At 42.2% G+C, this 25,678-nt stretch overlaps 1 protein-coding gene across 2 annotated transcripts in view; it reads left to right on the forward strand.

The window, feature by feature from the left end:
- The window catches only part of LOC140727517 (single-minded homolog 2-like), a 91,159-nt gene that overhangs the window by 23,715 nt on the left and 41,766 nt on the right, over nt 1-25,678 (forward strand). For both annotated transcript variants that reach the window (XM_073044919.1, XM_073044920.1), the window contains exons 2-4: nt 2,300-2,382; nt 2,702-2,791; nt 9,099-9,207. In XM_073044919.1, coding sequence (XP_072901020.1) covers nt 2,300-2,382; nt 2,702-2,791; nt 9,099-9,207 — 282 coding nt within the window. The remainder of the gene's footprint in view (nt 1-2,299; nt 2,383-2,701; nt 2,792-9,098; nt 9,208-25,678) is intronic.

Consider the following 25,678-nt stretch of genomic DNA (forward strand, 5'->3'; position numbering starts at 1 on the left):
GTACATGTTTGTGTCTGGGGTTCCCAGTCCCCAGATTTACGTGGGTAAATGCACGGGTCCAAATACAATATATTATTTGCGCCTGGCTTTTACATACGGCCATTCCTATTTAACTGCGTCCAACAACAATTTTATGCTCACTTCACACATAAGTAATACAGCACGTATCGAATATTATAAACTCGCTGGAGTTTAGAAGAATGAGGGGGATCTCATTGAAACCTATCGAATATTGAAAGACCTAGATAGAGTGGATATGGAAAGGGTGTTTCCTACAGTGGCGGAGTCTTGGACCAGAGGGCGCAGCTTCAGAGTACGAGGACGTCCCTTCACAGCGGAGAAAGGAGAAATTTATTTATCCAGTGGGTGGTGAGTCTGTGGAATTCAATGCCATAGACAGCTTTGGAGGCCAAGTCATTGGATATATTTAAATCGGAGGTTGATAAGTTCTTCATTAGTAAGAGCGTCAAATATTAGAAGGAGAAGGCAGGAGAATGGGATTGAGGGAGCTAATAAATCAGGCATGATTGAATGGCGGAATAGACTCGATGGGCCGAATAGCCTAATTCTGCTCAGATATTTGATAGTCTTATTTCACACGCAAAACTCAACAAGAAAATCATTATTTAGTAGAACAGCTTTCTACAGCGCCAAATCCATGCTGTTGGGATTGTGGCGTCAAGGGTTACCAGTCCGTGAAGGGTGACATTTACAGCTGGCAGCTTCACAGTATTAATAGCAAGTGCGATATAATAACCGGCAGGAGAGTGAAAAGCACGCGTGTGTGCTCCATTTTTAACACAGTGTTTATATCGACACGCAGTTCCATATGTGAACCATCGGGACTGGTGGGTTGAGGGATAGTCCCGACCTAAAGGCTGAACTTACAAGAGTTTGTTAGCCCTGTTTGGCGAGAGTTTTGCAGAGAGGGAGCAAACCAGGGTTGTCCTCAAGGTCCCCTTGCACTCCTCTGTCAAAAATAGCCACGAATAGGAACTCGGTTGTAACTGAAGTGTAGCATGGGTCACATCACAGCTATTTAAAATCGCCTGTTCACTTTTTTTTAATGGTGGATTTATCAACACATCTCCTTTGGTGGAATTCACAGTACGCAGCTTATAAACACAGATGCACTCCATGGACACCAACATATCACATTGCACAGCTACCAGCCCCGCGAAACATATGCACATATGTACATCATATGGACACTCCATCTGTCCATAACCATAGATAAATGTGCGCTAAAATTATAATCAATTAAACCTGTATGGAAGAAAGAAAAAATGTAAGGCTGTGTGGGAGGGAAGGGGGAGATTGCTGTTCTTTCATCATCATTATGTGCCGTGTCTAATGACGTGGGAGATATTGATCTGCATGACCATGATTGCTCTTCGTATTTTTTTCCCCTTCAGAAGTGGTTTGCCATTGTCGTCTTCTGAGCCGTGTCCATACTAGACCGGCGACCCCAGCCATCATCAATTCTCTTCAGAGACAGTGGTCTCATAGCCGGGGCTTGTGATATGTACCCGTTGCTCATACGACCATCCACCACCCGGCCCCATGGCTTCACGTGACCGTGATCAGGTGCTACACATTGTCCAAGGGTGACCTGCATGGTAGTGGAGGGTCAGGATACCTCCTTTGGCGGAGGCGTATCCTCACCCCGCTACCCATACTGCTCTATATGCGTACAAAAACAAAATTCTATAGAGCATTAAACGCTGCTGAAGCACATTGATACACAAAGTACCCAAACTTGCGATGGTATTTAACCAAGCCAGTCGATTTCATATCGGCGTTGCAGTCTCAGTAGCAGCTTGGGTTCTCTATGCTGAGTACATGGAAAAATAAAACATTTCCTTGCAAAATACGGTGAACGACACTAATATAAAAATAATACGGATAATATAAAAAAGTGAAAGAAAAATCCCTAGAGCAATTTTGCCCTGCAGAGTATGATGGTTATGAACTGACAGTTCGTCATAAATCGATCCTCACGTTGAAAGATGAGGTTTCTGTTTATTATTATTTCTTATTTATTTTAGTGTTTGATATATTGTTATTGGCACAATTTGTCTTCTATTGCACATTGATCGTCAGTCTTTATTTTTGCATAGTTTTCCATAAATTGTTTTGTATTTCTTTATTTCCTGTAAATGCCTGCAAAAAATAAATCTCAAGGCGGGAATGTGGTGACATATACATACTTGGACATTTTCCGTTGACTGTGACTATCTACTGTTACTATTGAACGCGCTTAAACCGCTGCTGACACGCGATATTATTTCTCAAACAGGTCTGGGAGATGCCTGGGGACAACCCAGTCGTGCAAGTCCCTTGGACAACATGGCCAGAGAATTAGGATCCCACTTGCTTCAGGTAACGGGACTTCTCAGCGAACCTGACCTATTATAAAACGGTGCAGATCTGTAGGCAGTACAACAGGCCAGAGGTACGAGTGGGGAGTATAATGGACAGGGGCAGACCATTTTCACCGTGTCTTCCATATATTTCCACATCACCTATAACTTAAAACGATCTACATACCCCAGTGAAAGTAAATAATTGATTTCTGGAATATTTTGCATTGGACTAGCATCATCGTATTACCTATGGCGATTGCAGTAGGACATGTTGTAGGTGCCATGTTAAGTGTGTAGAGGACCGCCATTTTTCTAGTAAATTCTATGTCTTTCAGACTCTCGATGGCTTCGTTTTTGTGGTCGCGTCCGATGGCAAGATCATGTACATTTCGGAAACTGCCTCCGTCCACCTAGGCTTGTCACAGGTAAGAAACCGACGAAGCGTGCATTTCGAGGCATTCATGTTTATCACTAGAGTTAATCTATTTGGTGACGACCTCTTCGTAGAAAAAATAGATAAATAAAATATGCAATATAACCAGCAGATTGTTGAGTGTAAAGCGCTACAGATAGCCTCAAAGGACAGTCAGCATGTGAATTTTACAGCAGAGAATTGAGCGGGTGCCGCAAAAAAAAAGAGCAAAAGAAGTGATTGTGGAGATGATTGAGATGCTTAGTAAACCTAACAAAATGCTGGAGGAACTCAGCAGGTCAGACAGCATCTATGTAGCGAAATGAACTGTCAACGTTTCGAGCCGAGAGCCTTCATCTGGACTGGCCTTTAATGGGATCCCCATTCTGGGAACTGAGAGTGAATATTGGAAATGCAAGGCTCATCAAAGCTTCCTGTTCAAGGCATAGAGAATTGGGCGATTCGGCCCATCGAATCTGATCCGCCATTCCACAATAGCTGATTTATTTTCGCTTTCAACTCCATTCTTCCGCCTTCTCGGTAAGCTTTGACGCCCTTACTAATCAAAAAATGCTCTTTAAGTTCAAATAATGCTCTTTCTGAAATTTAATAGCCACTTTCAAGTCGTACCTCCACGTTTCCTGGCATTGGTATTTCCTGCCCTTCATTTTTTCGCAAAATGGAATGAATACTTACTGAAAAAAATTTACAACTTTCTTTTATTTTAACGTAACTATTGATCCTAACGCCGGTCCGTAAAGAATCTGGACTGACCAATGTTTGCACTACTTCTTTTACTGTGTGTGTGTGTGCGCGTGTGAATGTGTGTGTTGTGTGTGTATGTGTGTGTTGTGTGTGTGTTGTGTGTATGTGTGTGTTGTGTGTGTATGTGTGTGTTGTGTGTGTTGTGTGTTGTGTGTATGTGTGTGTGGTGTGTGTGTGTATGTGTGTGTTGTGTGTGTATGTGTGTGTTGTGTGTGTGTTGTGTGTATGTGTGTGTTGTGTGTGTATGTGTGTGTTGTGTGTGTTGTGTGTTGTGTGTATGTGTGTGTGGTGTGTGTGTGTATGTGTGTGTTGTGTGTGTATGTGTGTGTTGTGTGTGTGTGTTGTGTGTATGTGTGTGTGTTGTGTGTGTTGTGTGTGTGTGTGTGTGTGTGTGTGTGTGTGTGTGTGTGTGTGTGTGTGTGTGTTGTAAAACTTTGTAAATTATAGGTTCTTTGTGTACTGATGCAAAACAGCAACTTCCACGACATATATCAGTGATATTAAACCTGATTCTGATTGTAACTGTTGGAAATTTGAAATTTGGGCCACAAAATACGCAAGGCCAATTTTCTTAAATTTTAATGGTGCGAAATATGACCCGTAGTTTCCCAAATTTCTCCGACATTGACGACGCGTTGATGCGGAATTAGCTCAAGAATGCGCAGCTTTTCGCCAGATGTACTAATCCCTCAGCACTAATTTCTGCTGCCGTTTACATTCTGAACCTCACCCGATATTTTACAAACGGGGAAACTCGAGAGATTAGCCGAATCCCACAGTTGCATACTGCAGTTCATTTTCAAGTATTTTTTACTTCAGTTTTCGTCGCTTCATTTTTAATGGGTTTTTTGAAAGATACCTAATCTGATCGGTTGACCCATTGAACAAAATAATTTGTACACTAGGTGTTAAGCCGCGACCTGTCCAATCTTTATTTTGACCCTCAGGTTTTGAAATGAAGGATCAAAGTGTCTTTTTACTTTTCACATGCTAATGTGATCTGCGGTTTAGATCCAAACCGAACCCTTTCTCAGCCCGTCTGGAAGAAATCTCACCGTCTCCGGCCAGATGGTTACACTTGCAACGTTTTCACTCAAGTATCCTTTCCCTCTGGTGCAAAGCAATGCGCCTTTTCTTAAAATACCATTTACGTCGTGTTGCCAAGTTTCACGGTGTGTTTAAATATCGCACTTTATTTCCGATTTCCTTATTTTCACTATTTGGTTAATATTTGCAATGTCGTAAGATGCTGGTGGGGCCGCATTTGGAATATTGTGTCTATTTTGGTCACCCTGTTATAGGAAAAACTGCCCAGGGAACCAAAGGAGAGCAAAAAACATTTAAGATGGATGTTACCGGGGCCCTTGGAATTGGGCCGTGGAGAAAAGTTGACTTTATTCACTGGATCCTTGGCCCTGTCTGGATGCATCATTGTGTGGTACCGAAGCTGCAAGGCATCGGACCGCAACACCTTACAGAAGATATAAAAAAAAACTGCCGAGAGGATCACCAGGGTCTCCCTCACCCCTCTATCTGACGTTTACCAGCAACATTGTAGACGAAGGTCCCGATGCATGGTTGAAGATCCTTACAATTCATCCCACAATCTGTTTGACCCACTGCCGTCAGGAAGGGCGTACAGAAGTATCAGGACTAGGACTGGCTGGATGTGTAACAGCTTCTTCCTCCAGACCGTGAGGCTAACAGATACCCTGCCACCACCGAGGTCTTGTCACTAAAACGGCAAGCTGGTTACTGTCGTGTTTACTGTTTACTCTTTATTCTGTGCCGTGCACTACACGACCTTTGAATTATTTTTTTTTATTAACTTATTTGTGGTAATCTTTTGTTTTATGTGCTGTGTGTGTGATATATGTTTTGTGGGTGCACTGTGGACCAGAGGAAGGTTGTTTCGTTTGGTTGTGTATAATGTACAGTCAGATTGCAATAAACTTGAACTTGAACTTCAGATTCAAGTTCACATTGATTTCTCTAGCCTGGTAATTTCTCCTTCTTCCCCCTTCTCTCTTCTTCCATTCCCCAATCTGGCTCCCCTCTTATTCCTTCACTTCAGCTCACCTGCCCATCACCTCCCTTTTGTGCCCATCCTCCCTCATTTGCTCCCAAGATCCACTATCTCCTCCTATCAGATTCCATCTTCTTCAAGCCCTTTACCTCTTCCACCTATCACCTCCGAGCATCTCATTTTTACCCTCCCCCCCCCCATAAACATCTACCTTTCCCCTCACCAGGTCATCCCTATCATCTGCCACCTTGGACTCCTTCCCGTCCCAATGGCTTGTTCCCCTTTCCTTTCCAGTCCCGATGAAGAGTCTTGGCCTGAAATATTGAATCTTCATTCCTCTCCATAGATGCTGCCTGACATGTTGAGTACCTCCAGCCTTTTGAGTGTGTTACTCTGGATCTCCAGCAACTGCAGAATCTCTTATGTGTACATATATTGGAATATAACCAAGTGATGGAGATGAAGATACACATCACTCATAATCTAATTTAGTAGCAGGAGGCCAAACACTTACCCCTGTCTGCCATTCTATGAAGAAACTTGGACAAGTTGTCAGAGCTAATTTTCTAAAGAAGCACCAAGGCTGACCAACAAAAAAAAGAAACATCCAACATGGGCGATAGAGTAAATGACAGACATTATTGTCATCCTCACTGTCTGTTGGGTAGGCACCTTTTCCAAGACAGAAATGTTCCTGTGAATCAAACTGGGATTCACAAACATAATTACCAAAATGCACTTACAAAGAACCCCATGCCTCAGATGGAGAGTGTTTATTCAATGTGACAGAAATTTATGCGCAATAATCAGAAACAAGGCATTGTGCACTTTACTTCACAACTAATATGCTGGCTTCCTGTAATCAAGAAATTAGATTTCTAAAATATTAAATAAAGATAACAAGTTATTTAAGCTTTCACCTCTGAAATCTGCAGAAAAATGTTAAGAGACAAATTATGTTTCAAGAATATGTTTAGACTTAATCAAAAAATTGCTCATGCTATCAACAATCTGGACTGATTCATATGTTTTAAATTGAAATGACCTCTCAAAAACTGAGCAAAGATCCTGAATGCACCATTTCTAAGCAATGTCGAGAATCTGTAGCCAAGGGCCCAGCTCTCTGCTGCAAGTAATTTGTTGTATTGTGCCAAGCTGTTCCGTGGCCACCTGTTGAACCACAGTCAAATGTCAAATATGGTAATGCATTGCTACTTGAAAGAATTTGTAACTTTTATCTTCCTCTCAAAGCCAATTTTAATACAAAACAAATTGTATATACCTAATTAACTGTGTATCTCTCTCTCTCTATCTAACTATCTGTCAATCTATATCTATAAACATAATATATATATATATCTGCATGTGTATGTATATATGTGTGCGTGTGTGTACACAGTACTGTGCAAAAGTCTCAGGCAGAGCTATATTTATGTGCCTATGACGTTTGCACAGTACTGTATGTAATTTTAATAATCCTTTCAGAAGCTCCCAAGATGCTTCTCTGATCTGTGTACACTGTTGTAATATAGGAACCATAGCAGAAATTTAGTGATGAGAGGAGTTCTTATAGAAACATAAAATTATGAAAGGGATAGATAAGATAGAGGCAGGGAAGTTGCTTGCATTGGTAGGTGAGACCAGAACTAGGGGAGATAGCCTCAAGATTCAGGGGAATAGATTTAGAATGGGGATGAAGAGGAACTGCTTTTCCCAGAGAGTGGTGAATCTGTGGAATTCTCTGCCCAATGAGACAGCGGAGGCTACATCAGTAAATATATTTAAGACAAGGTTGGAGAGATTTCTGCATGGTGGGGGAATTAGGGGTTATAGGAAAAAGGCAGGTGGGTAGAGTTGAGTCCATAGTCGGATCAGCCATGATCTTATTGAATGGCGGAGCAGGCTTGATGGGCCAGATGGCCTATTCCTGCTCCTGTTTCTTATGTTATGTCTTATGTCAAAGCCAGGTCACCCAAATAGCAATCAATTGATGACCAATACTCTATCTTAGAAACATAGATAGATAGATACATGGACTGAAAACTAAGTATTGACAAAATACCAAAGATGACTCATTGATTCTTTTTCAAAAATAGTGTCAGTGTTACTTTTTTTACCCTCATTAAAGTCTTAATTTCCACCCAAAAGAGAGTATGCCAGAAAGTAAACTAATTCTTCAGTATTGCCTTGGATTGCTGGTTTAGATATTTTGCTCAAAAATCCCAGAGGAATTTCAAGAAAGTTCAGAGGCTCATATAATCATGGTGGTCATCCAGATTACAAAACAGATTAATTTAACAGTCTCACAGAAAAGGAGCATCTACTTAGAATTGGAGATACACCACAGAAACAGGACCTTCATGCTGACTGTCAACCAACTATTTACATTGACCCTACAGTAATGCCGTTTAAAAAAAAAATATTCTCAGCTTCTCTCAGATTCTCACACTCTACACGCCAGGGCCAATTTACAACAACAATTAACCCACCAACCCACATGCCTTTTGCATAAGAGAGAAAGTCAGAGTACTGAGAGGAAACCCTTAACCCTTCCATGTGGAGAACATGCAAACTCCACACTGACAGCGCCTGAGGTCAGAATTGAACCCAGGTCTCTAAAATTGCAAAACAGTGGCTCTACTAACTGTACCACCCAATGATTGACTGGGATTTCTAAATATTTTACAACTGTATCATGGATGTTCCTTTGTAGCTTTGATTGATTCAGACTGTAGTTTATCAGGATTTCAATTTTCCTCTGCCAGATTTTACTGAATACCATGATAAGTAGGTTACAGTTCAGAATCAGAATCAGGTTTATTATAACTGACATACAGTACTGTACATATATATATCTAAGGTGCCTAAATTTTTGCTCAGTACTGTATATTGGTTAAAATGGAAATGTGGTTGAGAAACAGAAAGAACACTGTACTTAGCTTTATATTAGCTCTGAAATATTAAGTGTTATTTTGTAATGGGATGGACATAATATACAGTACTGTGCAAAAGTCTTAGTCATTCTAGCTATGTCTAAGATTTTTGCACAGTACTATATGACATGAAATTTGATTTTTTTTTGCAGCAGCTGTACAGTGCAACACATATAATTTCTATAGTACTGTGCAAAAGTCTTGGACACCCCAGCTATGTTTACGTGTCTATGAATTTAGTGTGGCATAAGATTTGTTGTTTTGTAGCAGGAGTACAATGCTATACATAAAAATTACTCTAAGTTATCATAAGAAATATTTTAAAAACAGTGCAAAACAGAGAGCAATAGTGAGGTAATGTTCATTGGTTTGTGGTCAGCTGAGAAATCCAATGGCAGAGGGGAAGAAACTGTTCTTAAAACATTGAATATGTATCTTCAGACTCCTGTTAAGATAGGTCAGCTTGGTGGCAGTTAAGTGGCATGGGTAATTCGAATGACTCAGCCACAAAGCTTCTATTATATAAACAATTAAATAATGTGGTCAAGTCACAAAGATTGTATGTAACCAGCTCTGAATGTGCTTTTCTTTACCAGGTGGAGCTAACCGGGAACAGTATTTATGAATATATTCATCCCTCCGATCACGATGAGATGACTGCAGTCCTCACAGCTCACCAGTCTCTCCATCCGCACCTACTGCAAGGTACCACCTTCTCTGTACACCATACCTAATGGCCCAAACAGGGTCATGTCCAACACGTAACTGTTTGTTGCTATCATAACTGAAGCCAATTTCTCCAAGAACCTTTTGGAAATACCACAAAGGAGAAAACAAGCAAGCTGCTGTTTCTAAACACAAGAGATTCTGCAAATGCTGTAAATTTAGATTGATATGCACAAGATGTTGAAAGGACTCAGCAGGTCAGGCAGCATCTATGGAAATGAATAAACAGTCAACATTTCAGGCTGAAATCCTTCATCAGGACTGCTTCCCTCTTCTTCATTTCCATACTCTTGCACCTTCTTAGCTTTTCTCTTTACCTGCCAATCATTGCCCCCTGGTGCCCCTCCTCCTTCCCTTCCTCCCATGGTTCATTTTCCTCTCCTATCAGATTCCTTCTTCTCCAGCCCTTTACCTTTTCCACCTATCATCTTCATCTCAGTTCCCCACCCACCTTTCACCTTTTAGTTATCCTCCTTCCCCTCTCATCCATCTTTTTATTCTGGTGTCTTCCCCCTTCCTTTCCAGCCCTGATGAAGGATTTCAGACTGAAACATTGACTGCTTATTCATTTCCATTGATGCTGTCTTTCATGCTGAGTTCCTCTGGCATTTTGTGTGTGTTAAGCTAGCATTTATGTTGTTGCCAATCACCCTCTTATTAAGATTTTTACAGAACTTTAATTTATTGAGTGCTATCTTATAACTCAGTTGCCTCACTTTCAGAAAAAATAAGAGAAAATGTTCATTATTTCCTTCAAGATGTCTAATTTGACTGTAAGACCATAAGGCAAAGGAGTAGAATTGGGCCATTTGGCCCATTGGGTCTGCTCTACCATTCCATTATGGCTGATTTATTATCCCTCTCAATCCCATTCTCCTACTTTCTCCCTGTAATCTTTGAAGCCCTGACTAATCAAGTTTATCAATCTCCACTTTAAATATACTCAATGACTTGGCCTCCACAGCCATTTGTGCAATGAATCCCACAGTTTCACTAACCTCAGGTTAAAGAAATTCTTCCTCATCTCTGTTCTAAATGGACATTCCTCTATTCTGAGTCTGTGCTCTGTGGCCCTAGACTCACCCACTAGAAGTTATTAAAATAAATCAACTTGTCAAATCAGCATCCGTAGAACCTCTTGCGTTTATGGTTTAATCAGTAGTTTTCTTGAGTCTTTCGAGCTTTCTTGAGTCTGAGTCAGTAAATCACTCACGGAGATTGATATAGACAGGATTTCCAGTGCAGTTAACAGAGAATGCTACCTTCTTTGAACTGCCCAGTAGGTGCTACAGTAAATAAAAGCTGATTCAGGTGCCTATCAAAGGCCTTGTGATAACATTCAAAACAATTCTCCTCATGGTCCGCTCAAAATAATTTTTTCAACCACAGATGATCTTTTATCTATTGGATTTTGGATCTGTCAAACAGGCAATGTGTTTTGTAGATAGAACAAAGCTCAGTTCAAATAGTTGTCCCTGTGACATTTTCGAACCTGTCTATGAAAGATCATGATGCTTTATAATTCTCTTTCATTCCTCTGTCGGAAGCTGCTGTTAAGTGCCCATCTCCAATCTGAATCAGGAAGACAATGGTCAGACACACTCAGCAACATGACTTTCTAGGTCATTTCAAAAGTTAGGGAATAATCACAGTTCTTTGGGACTAGAGTCACATATAGGTCAAATAGGCTAATGACGGAAGATTTCCTCTCCCTAAGGACTTTAATGAACCAGATGGATTTCCCCATAAGCCACCAGTGCATGCGTGATACACAGTTGTTTTTTTCCAGTTTAGGATTATTTAATTAATTCATATTTACCAGATGTTGCATAAACAGGCCCTCAGACTACTAGGCTAATTGTTAGACTACTGTTCAAAATTGGTCATAATTGTAAATCCTTTCTTTTGCAGTTAGATAATGCTCTTCAGTCATTCTCAAAGTGCTATCTATTTTTTAATATAAGATCTGTACAGTTATGGCGAGGCAGAATCTTACTGAAATATTCACATAGTGCACTTCAGAGAGGTGGGGGATGTCCTTAGAGCTGGGTTCAATCCTTGTCCAGACTAAGGGAACATGTCTTGGAGTGAGTTGAAATGGAATACAAGTCTACCATCTACTCTTTGTGATTTAACAGTAATTGACACTGAACTTCACTGTGTTCTGAAAGACATCCACAATGTTTCCCTAATTTTTCCTTACTACTTTTGCTTATTAATGGATAATCTTTGTGTGGGCTCATCAGCCGGAGAAGGCATGTCAGAGAAACCAAGACGCGTTGTTGGAGATGTGTCACAGGGAAGTTTCTGCACTTGACTTGATGCATTTGATCCTGTTAATGTTAAACACTGGCCTTATTATGAGGATATGCTGTCATTGGAGCAAGTTCCTCTAAATGGAAATGTTTTTGCACAACGTCCAATGGAAAAATAGCAACTTTTTTCCCCGAAAATTCTGCCAATGGGATGAAGGGAGCCGCTGAGACTTGGATAGAATGACGTTTGTCAGCCATGGTTGGCAATTGATAAAGGGATTACTGCTGGGTGACGATGCAGGGAAGTCAGTGTTTCTGAAGAGATGGATCGGAGCTGTTTTAAGAAGAGCAAACCTGAAGACAGATGAAGTAAAGGAAAACAGAACAGATGTAAAAACCGCAAACACTTGTTTGTTTGTTTAAAATCTTAATCAGAAGAATGCAGCCACTAGATTTTGATTCATGTTAGTTGTATTGGAACCAATATAGGAAAGGGCCGTCTCATTTTCCTTCTGCATCTTTTTGCTGAGGCACTCAGAGTATTTGCCGGGAATTAGTTCTCCTGTCTTCTGAAGTGAGTGAGAGTTAACGCCGGGCAGTGCTGCCAGTTATGACACTGGCAATGCATTTTCTCTCCAGAGCTATTGATTGAGCTATATAACAATACGAGGGGTACAAAGATGTGACTTGATAGAGGTGTATAGACTGATAAGAGGCTTGGATCGAGTGGACAGCCAGAGACACTTTCCCAGGATAGACATGACTAATATGAGGGGCATAATTTTAAGGTGATTGATTGGAGGGGGGTAGAGGGGAATGTCAGAGCTAAATTTTTCACACAGAGAGTGGTCGATGCATGGATATGTTGCAAGGGTAGAGACAGATAAATTAAGGTCATCTAAGTGTCTCTTACGTAGGCACGGATGAAAATAAATGGAAGGTTATACAGGAAGGTATGGTTAGGTTGATCTTAGAATAGTATAAAAGTTTGGTACAACTTCATGGGCCAAATGTTGTTCTAAATCTGGAAGACTGCAGTATTACTTCCCCCATTAGAGATAGATAAAATGAGAAAGCATACATAGGTTTAGAGTAGGTGGAAGTGATTTAGAGAGAATATCAGTGGCGGCAATGTAGTGGTTAGCGTTACACTTCACAGTGCCAGCAGCCTAGGTTCAATTCCCACCACAGTCTCTAAGGAGTTTGAATGTTCTCCCCATGACCACATGAGTTCCCTCCCACTTTCCAAAGACATGTGGGTTAGTAGGTTAAGTGGTCACATAGGTGTAATTGGGCAGCACAGGGAAGGCCTGTTACTATGTTGTTCCTTTAAATAAAATTGACCTGAAGAATGGACTGTCAGAGGGAGCAGTTGATGCTGGGTCACTGACAGCATTTAACAAGGGTCCACGTCAACACTTGACCACTCAGTGTGAGGGTGTACCAAGCGCCTCTGTTTTCTTAGAAGTTCATAGATTTGGTATGTCGTCTAAAACTTTACCATTTTCGATGGATGTGCAGTGGAGAGTACATTGACTGGTTTCACCATGGCCAGGTATAAGAATGTCTATGCCCTGGATCAGAAAAACCCACAAAAAGTCAGCCAGGTCCATGTAGGAAAGCAAATAACTATTTGAAAGGTCTTTGTGCCTAGTCTTTATCATCTATTAACAGACCTATTTTCACTGTTCTCTTATCAATGGTGTCACTACAAAATACCATTTTAGAGCAGCAGATGGTTTTACAAACTTTCTCTCCAATATGCTATCACAAAATATGCCAGGAATACTCTGAAAATGGGGAGCATCTGTGGCGAGAGATACACGATGTTAACTCCTTCATCAGAGGGGTTAAAATAGAGATAAGACTGGTTTTCTGAAGGGGAGAAAGAGCAACAAAAACAAGGCATATTAACACAGAGAGAAAGGTAGAAAGGAAAGAATATTTCAGATCCCTTTGATGCACCATCAATAACTCTCTGAGACGTGAGGCGAGATATCGGCTTTTATTGACTGGAAGAAAGAACAAGCAGTAGTTGACCACCATACTACATCCTGGAGACTGAGGGCAGGGCTCAGGCCTCAATCGCCTTTATACCGGGGTCTGTGGGAGGAGCCATGGTCAGTGGGAGGGGCCACATGAGCAGTCAGCAGGAGGGGCGTGTCCAGACAAGTATATGTAGTTCACCACACCCTTATAGGGCTTTCTTCCATTCTCAGCGTCTACCCCAGTTTTCATTTTTTAGTTACCTACCTAGCATTGGAACTGGATTATTTCCAATGCAGCCATCCCACTCCACTCACCTTACTATACTAATGTTCCCATTACTGCCTTAGTTGTGACTATCTATTAGTCTATTTATAAGCTATTATATGGGCGCTGTGGTAGCGTGGCACGTAGCATGATGCTACAACAGCTTGGGGCTTTCTGGAGTTCAGAGTTCAGGTCTGGTGGTGTTCTGTAAGCAGCCTCTGTACGCCTTCTCCATGGAATGCATGGGTTGCCTGTATGTCCTCCATTTTCCTTCCAAATTCCCAGGACGTATTGGATAGGTTAATTGGTCATTGTAAATTTTCCTGTGATTAAATTAGGATTGATCAGTGTTGCTAGGTGGTGCAGCTCAAAGGGCTGGATTGGCCTATTCCACGCTACGTCACTAAATAAATTAAGAAATAATTCCAGTGGAGGTCATTGCTGTTGGCATGTAGTCTTCTCAACTTCTTGTGAATCATAAATGGTGACTAGTTTGGGATCTAAAAGTTTTTTTTTTCTTGTGAAACGGAGTCAAGGGTCTTCCTCAAAGTAAATTTATTATCAGAGTATGTATATGGCACCATATACTACCCTGCGATGTGTTTTCTTGCAGGCATTCACCGTAGAACAAAGAAATATGATAGAATTCCGTGAAAAACTGTGCAGAAAGACTGAAAAACAACCAATGTGCAAAAGGAAACAAACAGCAAACAAAAATAAACAAATAAATAAATAACAACTAGACAAGCAAACAAGTAAACAGATAATACTGAGAACGTGAGTTGCAAGAGCCCTTGAAAGTGAGTCCATACATTGTGGAGTCAGTTCAGGGTTAAGGAGAGTGAAGTTATCCCCTCTGGTTCAGGAGCCTGAAGGTTGACTGGTAATAACGGTTTCTAAACCGAGTGGTGTGGGAATTAATGCTCCTCTGCTCCCTTCGTGATGGCAGCAGTAAGAAGATGGCCTGGTCTAGATGGCGGGGGTCCTTAATGGCCGATACTGCATCCTTGTTGCAACAATCCTTGTGAACACAAGAGATTCTGCAGATGCTGGAAATCCGCAGTAACACGCACTGCACGCTGGAGGAACTCAGTAGGTTAGGCAGCCTCTGTGGAAAGGAACAAACAGCCAACATGACAGGCCAATACGTGCCCTGACGAAGGGCGTCAACTCAAAATGTTGACTGCTCATTCCTTTTCAGAGATGTTCCTTGCCTTGCTGAGTTCCTCCAGCATTTTGTGTGTGGCATTCCTTCTGGATGTGCTCAATTATGGGGAAGACTTTGCCTTTGATAGACTGGGCTGTATACACAACTTCTCATAGGCTTTTCCATAGCGGGCTGTGATGCAACCAGTTAGGATACTCTCACAGTGCATCTACAGAAGATGGTCAAAGTTTTAGATTACATACTGAAGCTGCATAAACATCTAAGAGAGTCGAGGCGCTTTCTGTGAGTGATGAGTTTGCTTCTGTTCTTGGTCGTCAGCAGGATAGGCTCCAGGATATTTGAGCTGCTGACAGCCTTCCGATTTGGATGAGTGTATTGTCATATACACCAAGGTGCAATGAAATTCCGTGCTCGCATACTGAGCAATAATAAATCCAACAATAAACGCAGCCAAAGAAATGGTGCACGCTATAGGTAGTGCCAACAGCCCCCACCCAAGCCTGTCCCGTCTGCCTGGGTTTGATCCATCTCCCTCTCTTCTCACGGCTCCCGTCAGGCGGGGCGGTGCAGGGCTTGGGTCACACACTGCCCAGGTTTGGGAGTGGTTGTTGATCTGCAGCCACCGGGCTCCTGGAACAGCTTCATCCAGCTCAGCGCGGAGCTGGCCCCCATGGCTGTGGGCTCACTTCAGGGACTCTGCAGTTCATGTTCTGTGTATTACTTGTTTACTTGTTTGCATGATTGTTCTTTTATTTTCGCACGTTGGGTGTTTGCCTATAACGAGGGATCCCACCCACTCTGCTGATGAAATGTTCATCCCACCCCTCAGGGAAGCAGCATCCATGCCCGGACTACTAGACCCAAACACAGTTACTTCCCCCAAGCCATCATGCAGATCCACACCTCCACCCATCAACCCGCCCCACCACCAATACATAGACATCACCACACATCACTTTATGTACATACTCTCAGTCTATGTATATAACAGTTACTTGCACATTGTGTTTTATAGGATTGCTTTTATATTTATATTTATTGGAGTTTTGTTGTTTTATAGGGCTCGTTATGCTTACTTTGTTTTTTTTCTGTTGCATCGGATCTGAAGTAACAATCATTTTGTTCCCCTTTACATTGCTGTGCTGAAGAATGAGAATAAGCGATCTTGAGTCTTGAATCTGGAAGGGCACATAAGGACCTTTTGCCTCCACTCCAGGATCAATGCCATTCCCCCTTCAGCCATTAAGTTGCCGTGTGCAGATGATGCATATGCCCATTCAGAGGCTGAGTCCCATCTTCACTGAAGCAAAGAGAAAGGGTATCGGTGAAGGAACGATCCACCACTAACCTTTCTCTACTGTACAACGCCATCCTCTGACAATAATGGCTCATGGAAAAAATGAGCTATCTCTGGACATCCAAGCAAAAGACTGAGGATCGCGATCTCAAAGCTCATGGTCTACTGGGAGAGCAGTGATCCGTGCTCTCCTGTAAGCTTCAGAGACCTGGACTACATTTGGAATTTGCCTCAAAGCACCAGAGAGGTAACACCAAAACTGCCTCCACAGGTCATCCATTGACAGCGTAGGCAAGCCAACGTTAGCATCCGTTTCACAAGCCAACGTTCTCAACACTGAGTTGCTGATTACCATCAGTCATAGAAACATAGAAAATAGGTGCAGGAGTAGGCCATTCGGCCCTTCGAGCCTGCACCACCATTCAGTATGATCATGGCTGATCATCCAACTCAGAACCCTGTACCTGCTTTCTCTCCATACCCCCGATCCCTTTAGCCACAAGGGCCATATCTAACTTCCTCTTAAATATAGCCAATGAACTGGCCTCAACTGTTTCCTGTGGCAGAGAATTCCAGGGATTCACCACTCTCTGTGTGAAGAAGTTTTTCCTCATCTCGGTCCTAAAAGGCTTCCCCTTTATCCTTAAACTGTGACCCCTTGTTCTGGACTTCCCCAACATCGGAAACAATCTTCCTGCATCTAGTCTGTCCAATCCCTTTAGAATTTTATACGTTTCAATAAGATCCCCCCTCAATCTTCTAAATTCCAGTGAGTATAAGCCTAGTCAATCCAGTCTTTCTTCATATGGAAGTCACATCCATTAGTCAGGCTGTATCATCAGCATGGCTTCCAGAAGAGAAATTCGATATAGAATTCAATCAAAGGAAGAGATTACGGAGTAAACAGAGGAAAAGATTCAAAGATGTGCTCAATGTCCCGCTGAGCAAGTGTACTAACCCTGTCAACTCGTTATTGGACTTTACAGTCACAGGAAGAACTGAAGAGCAGAGATAGTCAGAGCGGAGACATACAGCTCTGTGACCTCCTAGTACTGCATATTCACAGCATAGAGGACATTCAGCCAAACTAATCTGAGCAGCAAAGAATGTAAGATCCTTGCAAATAAAACAAGCTCTGACTTTAACTGTCTGGGCTGTAGCAGTTCAACCCAAAGTTACATATTCATTTCTGACGTAATTTAGGGAATAGCGTTGCTGACACTTGCTTAGTAGAGGGACTTACTACATGGCTCCTTCTACTCGGTAACCCGTTCAGACCTTGTGTATGATTTTGCCTCAGAGACACTTAATATTTTTTTTATCATTCATTTAGTTTCTGCAGAATAAAGGTGTGTGGAACTGGACATGAGGGGAGACTTGTGTCCAGTTGAACTGGTGAGTTCAACAGCAAGGCTCCAGCTGGAGTTTAAACAGAAAAATGCCAGGACACAGTTAACGCACATGATTACCAAGTGCCGCTGTCACTGACACCTGTTTCTTCTCTTTTTCTCCACGTCAGTTAGAATCAATCAGCAATCAAATTAACAAACCTGTCCTACTTTAAAAATGGCTCAGACAGTGACACCTGTTCCATTTCATAGCCATGGAAAAGTTGCTCTAACGGGCAGTGAACACCCAGTTTGCTACTGTTATTCATCAGTCACTATAACCCAGAGCAAAACCTATTTCATTCCAAAATCAAGCAGCATTTATATCAGGTGGCGTTGAATAGCGGCTAAAAACCACTTAGCAAATTTTATACAAAGCATACATTAGTGAAACATGGAGTGAGCAGTTTCAAGTTCTTGGGTGTCAACATTTCTAAGGATCTATCCAGGCCCAACATATCCATGCAATTACAAAGAAGGCAAGGTGGCACTGTATTTCATAAGGATCTTGAGGAGATTAGATACGTCAGCGAAGACACTCTCAAATTTCTGTAGCAGCACCATGGAGCATCTTCTGACTGGTTGCATCACCATCTTGTATGGAGGGGGTGGGGGGTGTTGCTGCTGCACAGGATTGAAAGAAGCTGCAGAACATTGTAAACTTAGTCAGCTCCATCGTGGGCACTAGCTTCCATAGCTCTTAGGACACCTTCAAGGAGCAATGCCCCAAAAAGGGTGCGTCCATCATTAAGGACCCCCATCACCCAGGACATGCCCTCTTCTCATTGGTACCATCAGGAAGCAGGTACAGAAGCCTGAAAGCACATACTCAGTGATTCGGGAACAGCTTCTTCCCCTCTGCCTTCAGATTTCTGAATGGACATTGAACCCATGAACCCCACTACTTTTTTGCACTATTTTGCAGTTTTTATTACGATGTACCACCGCTGCAATAATCACCAATTTCACAACATACGCCAGTGATATTAAACTGATTCTGATTCTAAAACAGCAACATTGAAGGTTTTTGACAAAGCAACTTGCAAATCTGCATTGCATTCAACCAATGATAGGTTGGAAAACATTTCATTAAAAAGAGAAATTAAATTAGCTTTATTATCGTACAGTGAAATGTGTGATTTTTGCAACAATGACCGAGACAGTCTGAGGATTCTGCTGGGGCAGCCCACAACTCACTAACCCTCACCTGTACTTCTTTGTTCTGTGGGAGGAAACCCACACGGTCAGAGGGAGAACGTACAAACTCCTTACAGCCAACAGTGGGAATCAAACCCTGATTGTGCTCCCTGGCTCTGTAAAGCAATTGTGCTAACTGCTTCGCTGCCAAGGAGTCAGGTCCACTGTGGCCCCTAAAAAGCTTTTAGTCCAAGGTTAGAGTCAAACACATTATTCAAAATTAATGACTCTAAGGCACAGTTTACAAAATCACATCTTGTGTTCATAGCAAAGCAAACAGAATGAGCAGTGTTTCTCTCTCCAAGTGGTTCTTTGCACTGGAGAAAGATAAACACAAGGGATTCTGTAGATGTTGGAAATCTTGAGCAGTACGCACAAAATGCTGGAGGAACTCAGTAGGGCAGGCCACACCTACGGAATGAATAAATAGTTGACCTTTTGGGCTGAGACCTTACATCAGCTCTGGAAAGAAAGGAGGAAGAAGTCAGAATAAAAATGTGGGGGAGAAGTAGGAATACAATCTGGCAGGTCATAAGTGAGACCAAGTGGGAGGGAAATGAAGTAAGAAGCTGGGAGAGGATAGGTGGGTCTGGTAAAGAAAAACAATCTGATAGGAGAGGACAGTAAACCATGGAAGAAAGAAAGGAGAATGGGAACCGGGGGGAGATGACGAGCAGGTGAGGAGAAGGGAAGTGTAAGAGACTGGCCAGAATGGGGAATGGGAAAGAGAAATGAAGGGCAGCGGGAAATATTACTGGAAGTTGGAGAAATCAATGTTCATGCCATCAGGTTGGAGGCTACCCAGACTGAGAAAGGTATTTCTCCTCCAACATGAGTTTGGACTCATCATGGCAGTAGAGAAAGTCATGGACCAACATTTTAGAATGGTAATGAAATTCCTTTCCAGTCTTCATGAGGGGTCACGGCCTAAAATGTCGACAGTTTATTCCATCTACAGGTACTGCCTTACTTGCTGAGTTCCTCCAGCACTTTGCGTGTGTGCTGCTGGAGAAAGATAATGCTTCTACAGCCTGTCAGCACTTACTTTAGTGTAGATTATAACTGGACCAAGTAATAGGAAATGCAGAAAATGTTGGAATACTGAACAGGTCAGGCAGTGAATGAAACAATGTTATAATGGTGTAGGTTTTTGCAAATTATAAATCAGAAAATTAGATTATATCACAGAGGCTGTCTGACCTGAATACAGTTTTTAAAATATTTTGTGCTACATTCACTCTTGCTGCATGCTGAGTGTTTTGTTTTTGAACGTTATCATAACATTGATTTAATACTAATTCAATGCCATGACCAAGGAAACCAATGAGCCTCTACTTCCGCAGGAGGCTAATGAAATTTGTTACGTCCCCTTTGACCCTTATGAATTTTTGTCAATATACCACAGAAGACCTGGAAGCACCAATGCTTGGTATGACAAATGCTCTGCCCATGACTGCAAGAAACTGCAGTGAGTTATGGACACAGCTCAGCACATCAGGGAAACCAGCTTCCCCTCCATGGACTCAGTTTACACTTCTAATTGCCTCACTAAAGCAGCCAACATAATCAAAGATTTCTCCCTCTCCCATTGGGCAGAAGACACAAAAGCCTGAAAGCACATACCACCAAGCTCAAGGATAACTTCTATCCCACTGTTATTGAATAAACCTCTTGTATAATAAGATGGACTCCTGACCTCACAATCTACGGTACTACGAAAAAGTTTTAGGCACATATATAGAGCTAGGGCGCCTAAGACCTTTGCACAGTACTGTAGTAATTTTATGTATTGCTCTGTACTGCTGCCACAAAAAAAAACAAAATTTGTGATATATATGAGTGATGATAAACCTGATTCTGATATGGGTCTCTGTTGTGAACTGAGAGTAGGAAGGTGACAGGGGGAGGAGGGGAATCATGGTTGAGTAAAGGGGGAGTGAGAGGGGAGGGAGTGGGTAGCACCAAAGAGACATTCTGTAATGATTAGTAAACAAATTGAATGGATTCAAATAACCTTGTCTGGGGTATTAGGCCCGAGTGTGTCTGCATCTGTGCCACCTCCTCCCATCCATGCCACTACTTCTCTGCCCCCGTTCCACACCCACCTGTGAAACTCCTCCCTCACCATTCCCAATATACTTTGCTCTTGCCAGATTTACAAACTCGCTCTGCGCTCCACTTTCACAAATACTGTACTGTGCAAAAGTCTTTGGCATCCTAGCTATTGGTCTTCATCAACCATGGAACTGAATTTAGGAACCGAGAGGTATTGTTGCAGCTATATAGGACCCTGGACAGACCCCACTTGGAGTACTGTGCTCAGTTCTGGTTGCCTCACTACAGGAAGGGTGTGGAAGCTATAGAAAGGGTGCAGAGGAGATCTACAAGGATGTTGCCTGGATTGGGGAGCATGCCTTATGAGAATAGGTTGAGTGAATTCGGCCTTTTCTCCATGCAGCGATGGAGGATGAGAGGTGACCTGACAGAGATGTACAAGATGATGAGAGGCATCGATCGTGTGGATAGTCAGAGGCTTTTTCCCAGGGCTGAAATGGTTGCCACAAGAGGACACAGGTTTAAAGTGCTGGGGAGTAGGTAGAGAGGAGATGTCAGGGGTAAGTTTTTTACTCAGAGAGTGGTGAGTGCATGGAATGGGCTGCCGACAATGGTGGTGGAGGCGGATATGATAGGGTCTTTTCAGAGGCTTTTAGATAGGTACATGGAGCTTAATAGAATAGAGGGCTATGGGTAAGCCTAGTAATTTCTAAGGTAGGGACATGTTTGGCACAGCTTTGTGGGCCGAAGGTCCTGTATTGTACTGTAGGTTTTCTATGTTTCTATGTGTCTATATACAGTGTGTGCCTAAGAGTTTTGCACAGTACAGTACTGTACCTCATTGTGATCTGGCACTTGGTTGTCTGCCTGTGCTGCACTGTAACTGTAACTACTGTAGATTCTACATTCTGTTAATGCTTTTCCCTTGCACTACTTCTGAGTATTGATATAATGAAATAATCAGTATGGATGGTATGTAAAACGAAGTTTTTAGTTATGCTTCGAAGTTCAAAGTGCATTTATTACCAAAGTATGTATGCATACCCTGAGATTCCCCTTCCCACAAACAGCCATGAAACAAAGAAACACCATGGACCCTGTTCAAAGAAAACACCAAACACCTAACATACAAGCAAATGGCAAAAAACAAGTGAGAAACACAAAATGTAAAACATCAAACCACAAAGTCATTGAAACAGTCTTGGAATATTCAGTTTAGTTCAGTTCAATTTAGCACTGTATTGCTTGTCGACTGCCGACTGCAGAGCCAGCCCGCTCTGATCAAAATTGCATAAAATAGGATAAAAGAGTAACCAGAAACTAGAAACACATCATAACATGAACTACAGAGCCCAACTGAGAAAGCACGTCAACTAAACCATGCCAAAGACCCAAGTCCCCAGCACCTTCCTGGGGCAGCATCAAATGAGAGGGAGAGAGAGGCACTTCCTCCAGGAGCAGTGAGCGAGGCTGAGTAAGAGACCAGTCAAACACTGGCAGATGTTGCTGAACATCCACTCACCTTCCACTCTTGTCCTCATTGATTTTAATCTTGCTTGACACTTTAATCGGTGAGAAATGGAGTTGATTGTGGGCTTGCACCATGTCTCCAGGCTTCTTGGCCTTTAGGCTACACACGCTGCTCAAAACCTTGCCAAAACTCCCTCAGAGACAGCAAAACACCAGTTTGCTCAATCAGTCCAAAAACACACCATCAAAATACAAATCACAGGTTCCAATCGTATTTGAAAGAAGAAGAAGTCAAAGAAATAATTTTGTGAACTGTCACGCCGCCTTTGGTCATGTCATCTACTGGTTCCACCTTCTTCAGAGCTTCAGTAGATATGACAATAATAAACCAGTTACCTGTTTACTGTAACTTACCATACTTTGTGCAGGAATTATATTACCATATAGAATCACATAGATTATCCATTCAGTTGGCCATGTGGACATCTGCCCATCCTCCTGAGTTTAACCATAACTACAGAGGTGGAGAGGTACCCGTATTTATTAATGGTCCCAGCATGAACCAGGAAACAGAATCAGTTCACTAATGTACAAATGAATAACGCTGATGTTAACCATAGCATTATTCAATTCAGATCAGAAGAGCCAGCCATTTCAAAATAAGATTTCTCAGCAGTCTACCACATGTGTCCATGTTTATTTGTTGGCTTAGAAGGCATTCCCTTATGAAACTTTGGAATTGATGCTGTTGCCAGAACATCATTTTGGTTACTTCCATGAAAGTAAGAGTAAGGAGCACAGTTGTGACTCAGTTACTATAAGTCTATGGTCACTGAGGTATGCACAGTATACATAACAAAGGCAAAACTGTGGGCTATGGATTGTGAACACAAGAGACTCTGCAGATGCTGGAAATCCACGTCTTTTGGGGAAAGACTCTTTTTCAGGACTGGAAAATAAGGGTGAAGCCAGAATAAGAAAGTGGGGTGGGGTGGGGGAAGGGTTGGAGAAGGAGTACAAGCTAGAAGGTGATAGGTGGAGCCAGGCGGGTGGGGGAGGGGGTGAAGTGAGAAACTGGGAGGTGATAGGTGGAAAAGGTAAAGGGCTGAAGAAGAAGGAATCTGATAAGAGAGGAGAGAAGACCATGGGAGAAATGGAAGGAGGAGGAGCGCCAGGTGAATGTGATAGGCAGGAGAGGTGAAGAGAAGAGGTTATAGTGGAGCCAGAGTGGGGAATGAAAGGAGAGGTAAGAGGAGGAAGGAAAAAGTACTGGAAATTAGCGAAATCAATGTTCATGCCATCAGGTTGGAGGCTACCCAAACAGAATATGAGGTGTTGCTTCTCCAGCCTGACAGCGGCTGAAGTATGAGATGTCGTGCTCCTTATATTCTTGTTGAGGTAAACAATGCATGCTAAGACTCCAGTCACCACCAGCTCCATGCAGCCAAAACCCAGCAGTGCCATTTGGGAGACAAACTAGATCCAATGAATTAGAGGCACAATTGAGATTAACAAACATTTCTACAGATTTTTTTTTTGTGAAATATTCAAAGTCTCCGATCCCAATAACTTGATTCTACTTTGGAAAAGGATTCATTTGGGAGTTAGTTTAAAAATCTCTCAAGGTTGCAATCAATTAGTTTGTGTGTCTTGAAAGAGAATTATGTTTGGATTTCTATGATAGAATGTTAAAATTGGGTGATAAGTGTAATACAGTCATAGAGCATAGTAAAAGGCACTTCAGCCCAACACATCCTTGCCACGGGTGATCCTGATCTATGCCAATCCCTTTACCTGCTTTAGGTTGTATCCATCTATTCCTTTCATTTCCAAAAGCCAGTTATAAACATTGTAATTGTATTTGCCTCTACCACCTCCTCTGGCAGCTTGTTATACATAATCAGCGCCCTTTGTGTGAAACCTTGTCTCTCAGATCTTCAAATTTTGACCCTCCCACCTCAAACTTTTTCCCTTTGGTTTTAGACCACTCATTCTGGTTTCAAATGAAGATGTATTAAGACCTATTTCACCGCCTTTCATTACTAACACAGTTCTTTAAAAATGTGACATTTGTGATCCTGTTCATCTAAACCAGGAATTCCTAACCTGAGGTCCACGGATCACTTGCTTAATGGTCCATGGCATAAAAATGTTGGGAACCCCTGATCTAACCCATCCCTTTGTTAAGTTTGTATAAATAAAACTCATTGCATCACAAATATCTAAAAGAGTTAAATTAATTCCCAAAAAAACAGTGATAATTTCCTTTTAGCTTTTCTTATCTGCTGTCCAGATGTATCTCTGTAATTCTTCAGTTGTGACCATTACAGCTTTTATTAACTCCTTCAACAGTTTACTATAACGTCATAGAGGTAAAACAATATCACCTATAATTATCCTACTTTCCATATAGTTCTCCTGCCTGCTCTCCACCACTGTTGCAGTCACTGAGTTGTGGAACATGTGGAGGGCTGTCGGAGGTTACAGCAGGACATCGATAGGATGCAAAACTGGGCTGAGAAGTGGCAGATAGAGTTCAACCCAGATAAGTGTGAGGTGGTTCATTTTGGTAGGTCAAATATAATGGCAGAATATAGTATTAATGGTAAGACTCTTGGAAGTGTGGAGGATCAGAGGGATCTTGAGGTCCGAGTCCATAGGACGCTCAAAGCAGCTGTGCAGGTTGACTCTGTGGTTAAGAAGGCTTACAGTGCATTGGCCTTCATCAATCGTGGAATTGAGTTCAAGTGCTGAGAGCTAATGTTACAGCTATCTAGGACTCTAGTCAGACCCGACTTGGAGTACTGTACTCAGTTCTGGTCATCTCACTACGTGAAGGATGTGGAAACTATAGAAAGGGCGCAGAGGAGATTTACAAGGATGTTGCCTGGATTGGGGAGCATGCCTTATGAGAATAGGTTAAGTGAACTCGGCCTTTTACCCTTGGAGCGGCGGAGGATGAGAGGTGACCTAATAGAGGTGTAGAAGATGATGAAAGGCATTGATCGTGTGAATAGTCAGATGCTTTTTCCCAGGGCTAAAATGGCTAACACAAGAGGGCACAGTTTTAAGGTGCTTGGATGTAGGTACAGAGGAGATGTCAGGGGTAAGTTTTTTACGCAGAGTGGTGAGTGTGTGGAATGGGCTGCCGGTGACGGTGGTGGAGGCAGATACAATAGGGTCTTTTAAGAGACTCCTGGATAGGTACATGGAGCTTAGAAAAATAGAGGGCTATGGGTAACCTTAGGTAATTTCTAAAGTAAGTACATGCTTGGCACAGCATTGTGGGCTGAAGGGCCTGTATTGTGCTGTAGGTTTTCTATGTTTCTATTTTTCTATTCCCTTATACCCCACCAATGAGCGTCTC

Source organism: Hemitrygon akajei, chromosome 5 (assembly GCF_048418815.1).
Source record: "Hemitrygon akajei chromosome 5, sHemAka1.3, whole genome shotgun sequence".
In the NCBI taxonomy this organism is placed as follows: Eukaryota; Metazoa; Chordata; class Chondrichthyes; order Myliobatiformes; family Dasyatidae; genus Hemitrygon; species Hemitrygon akajei.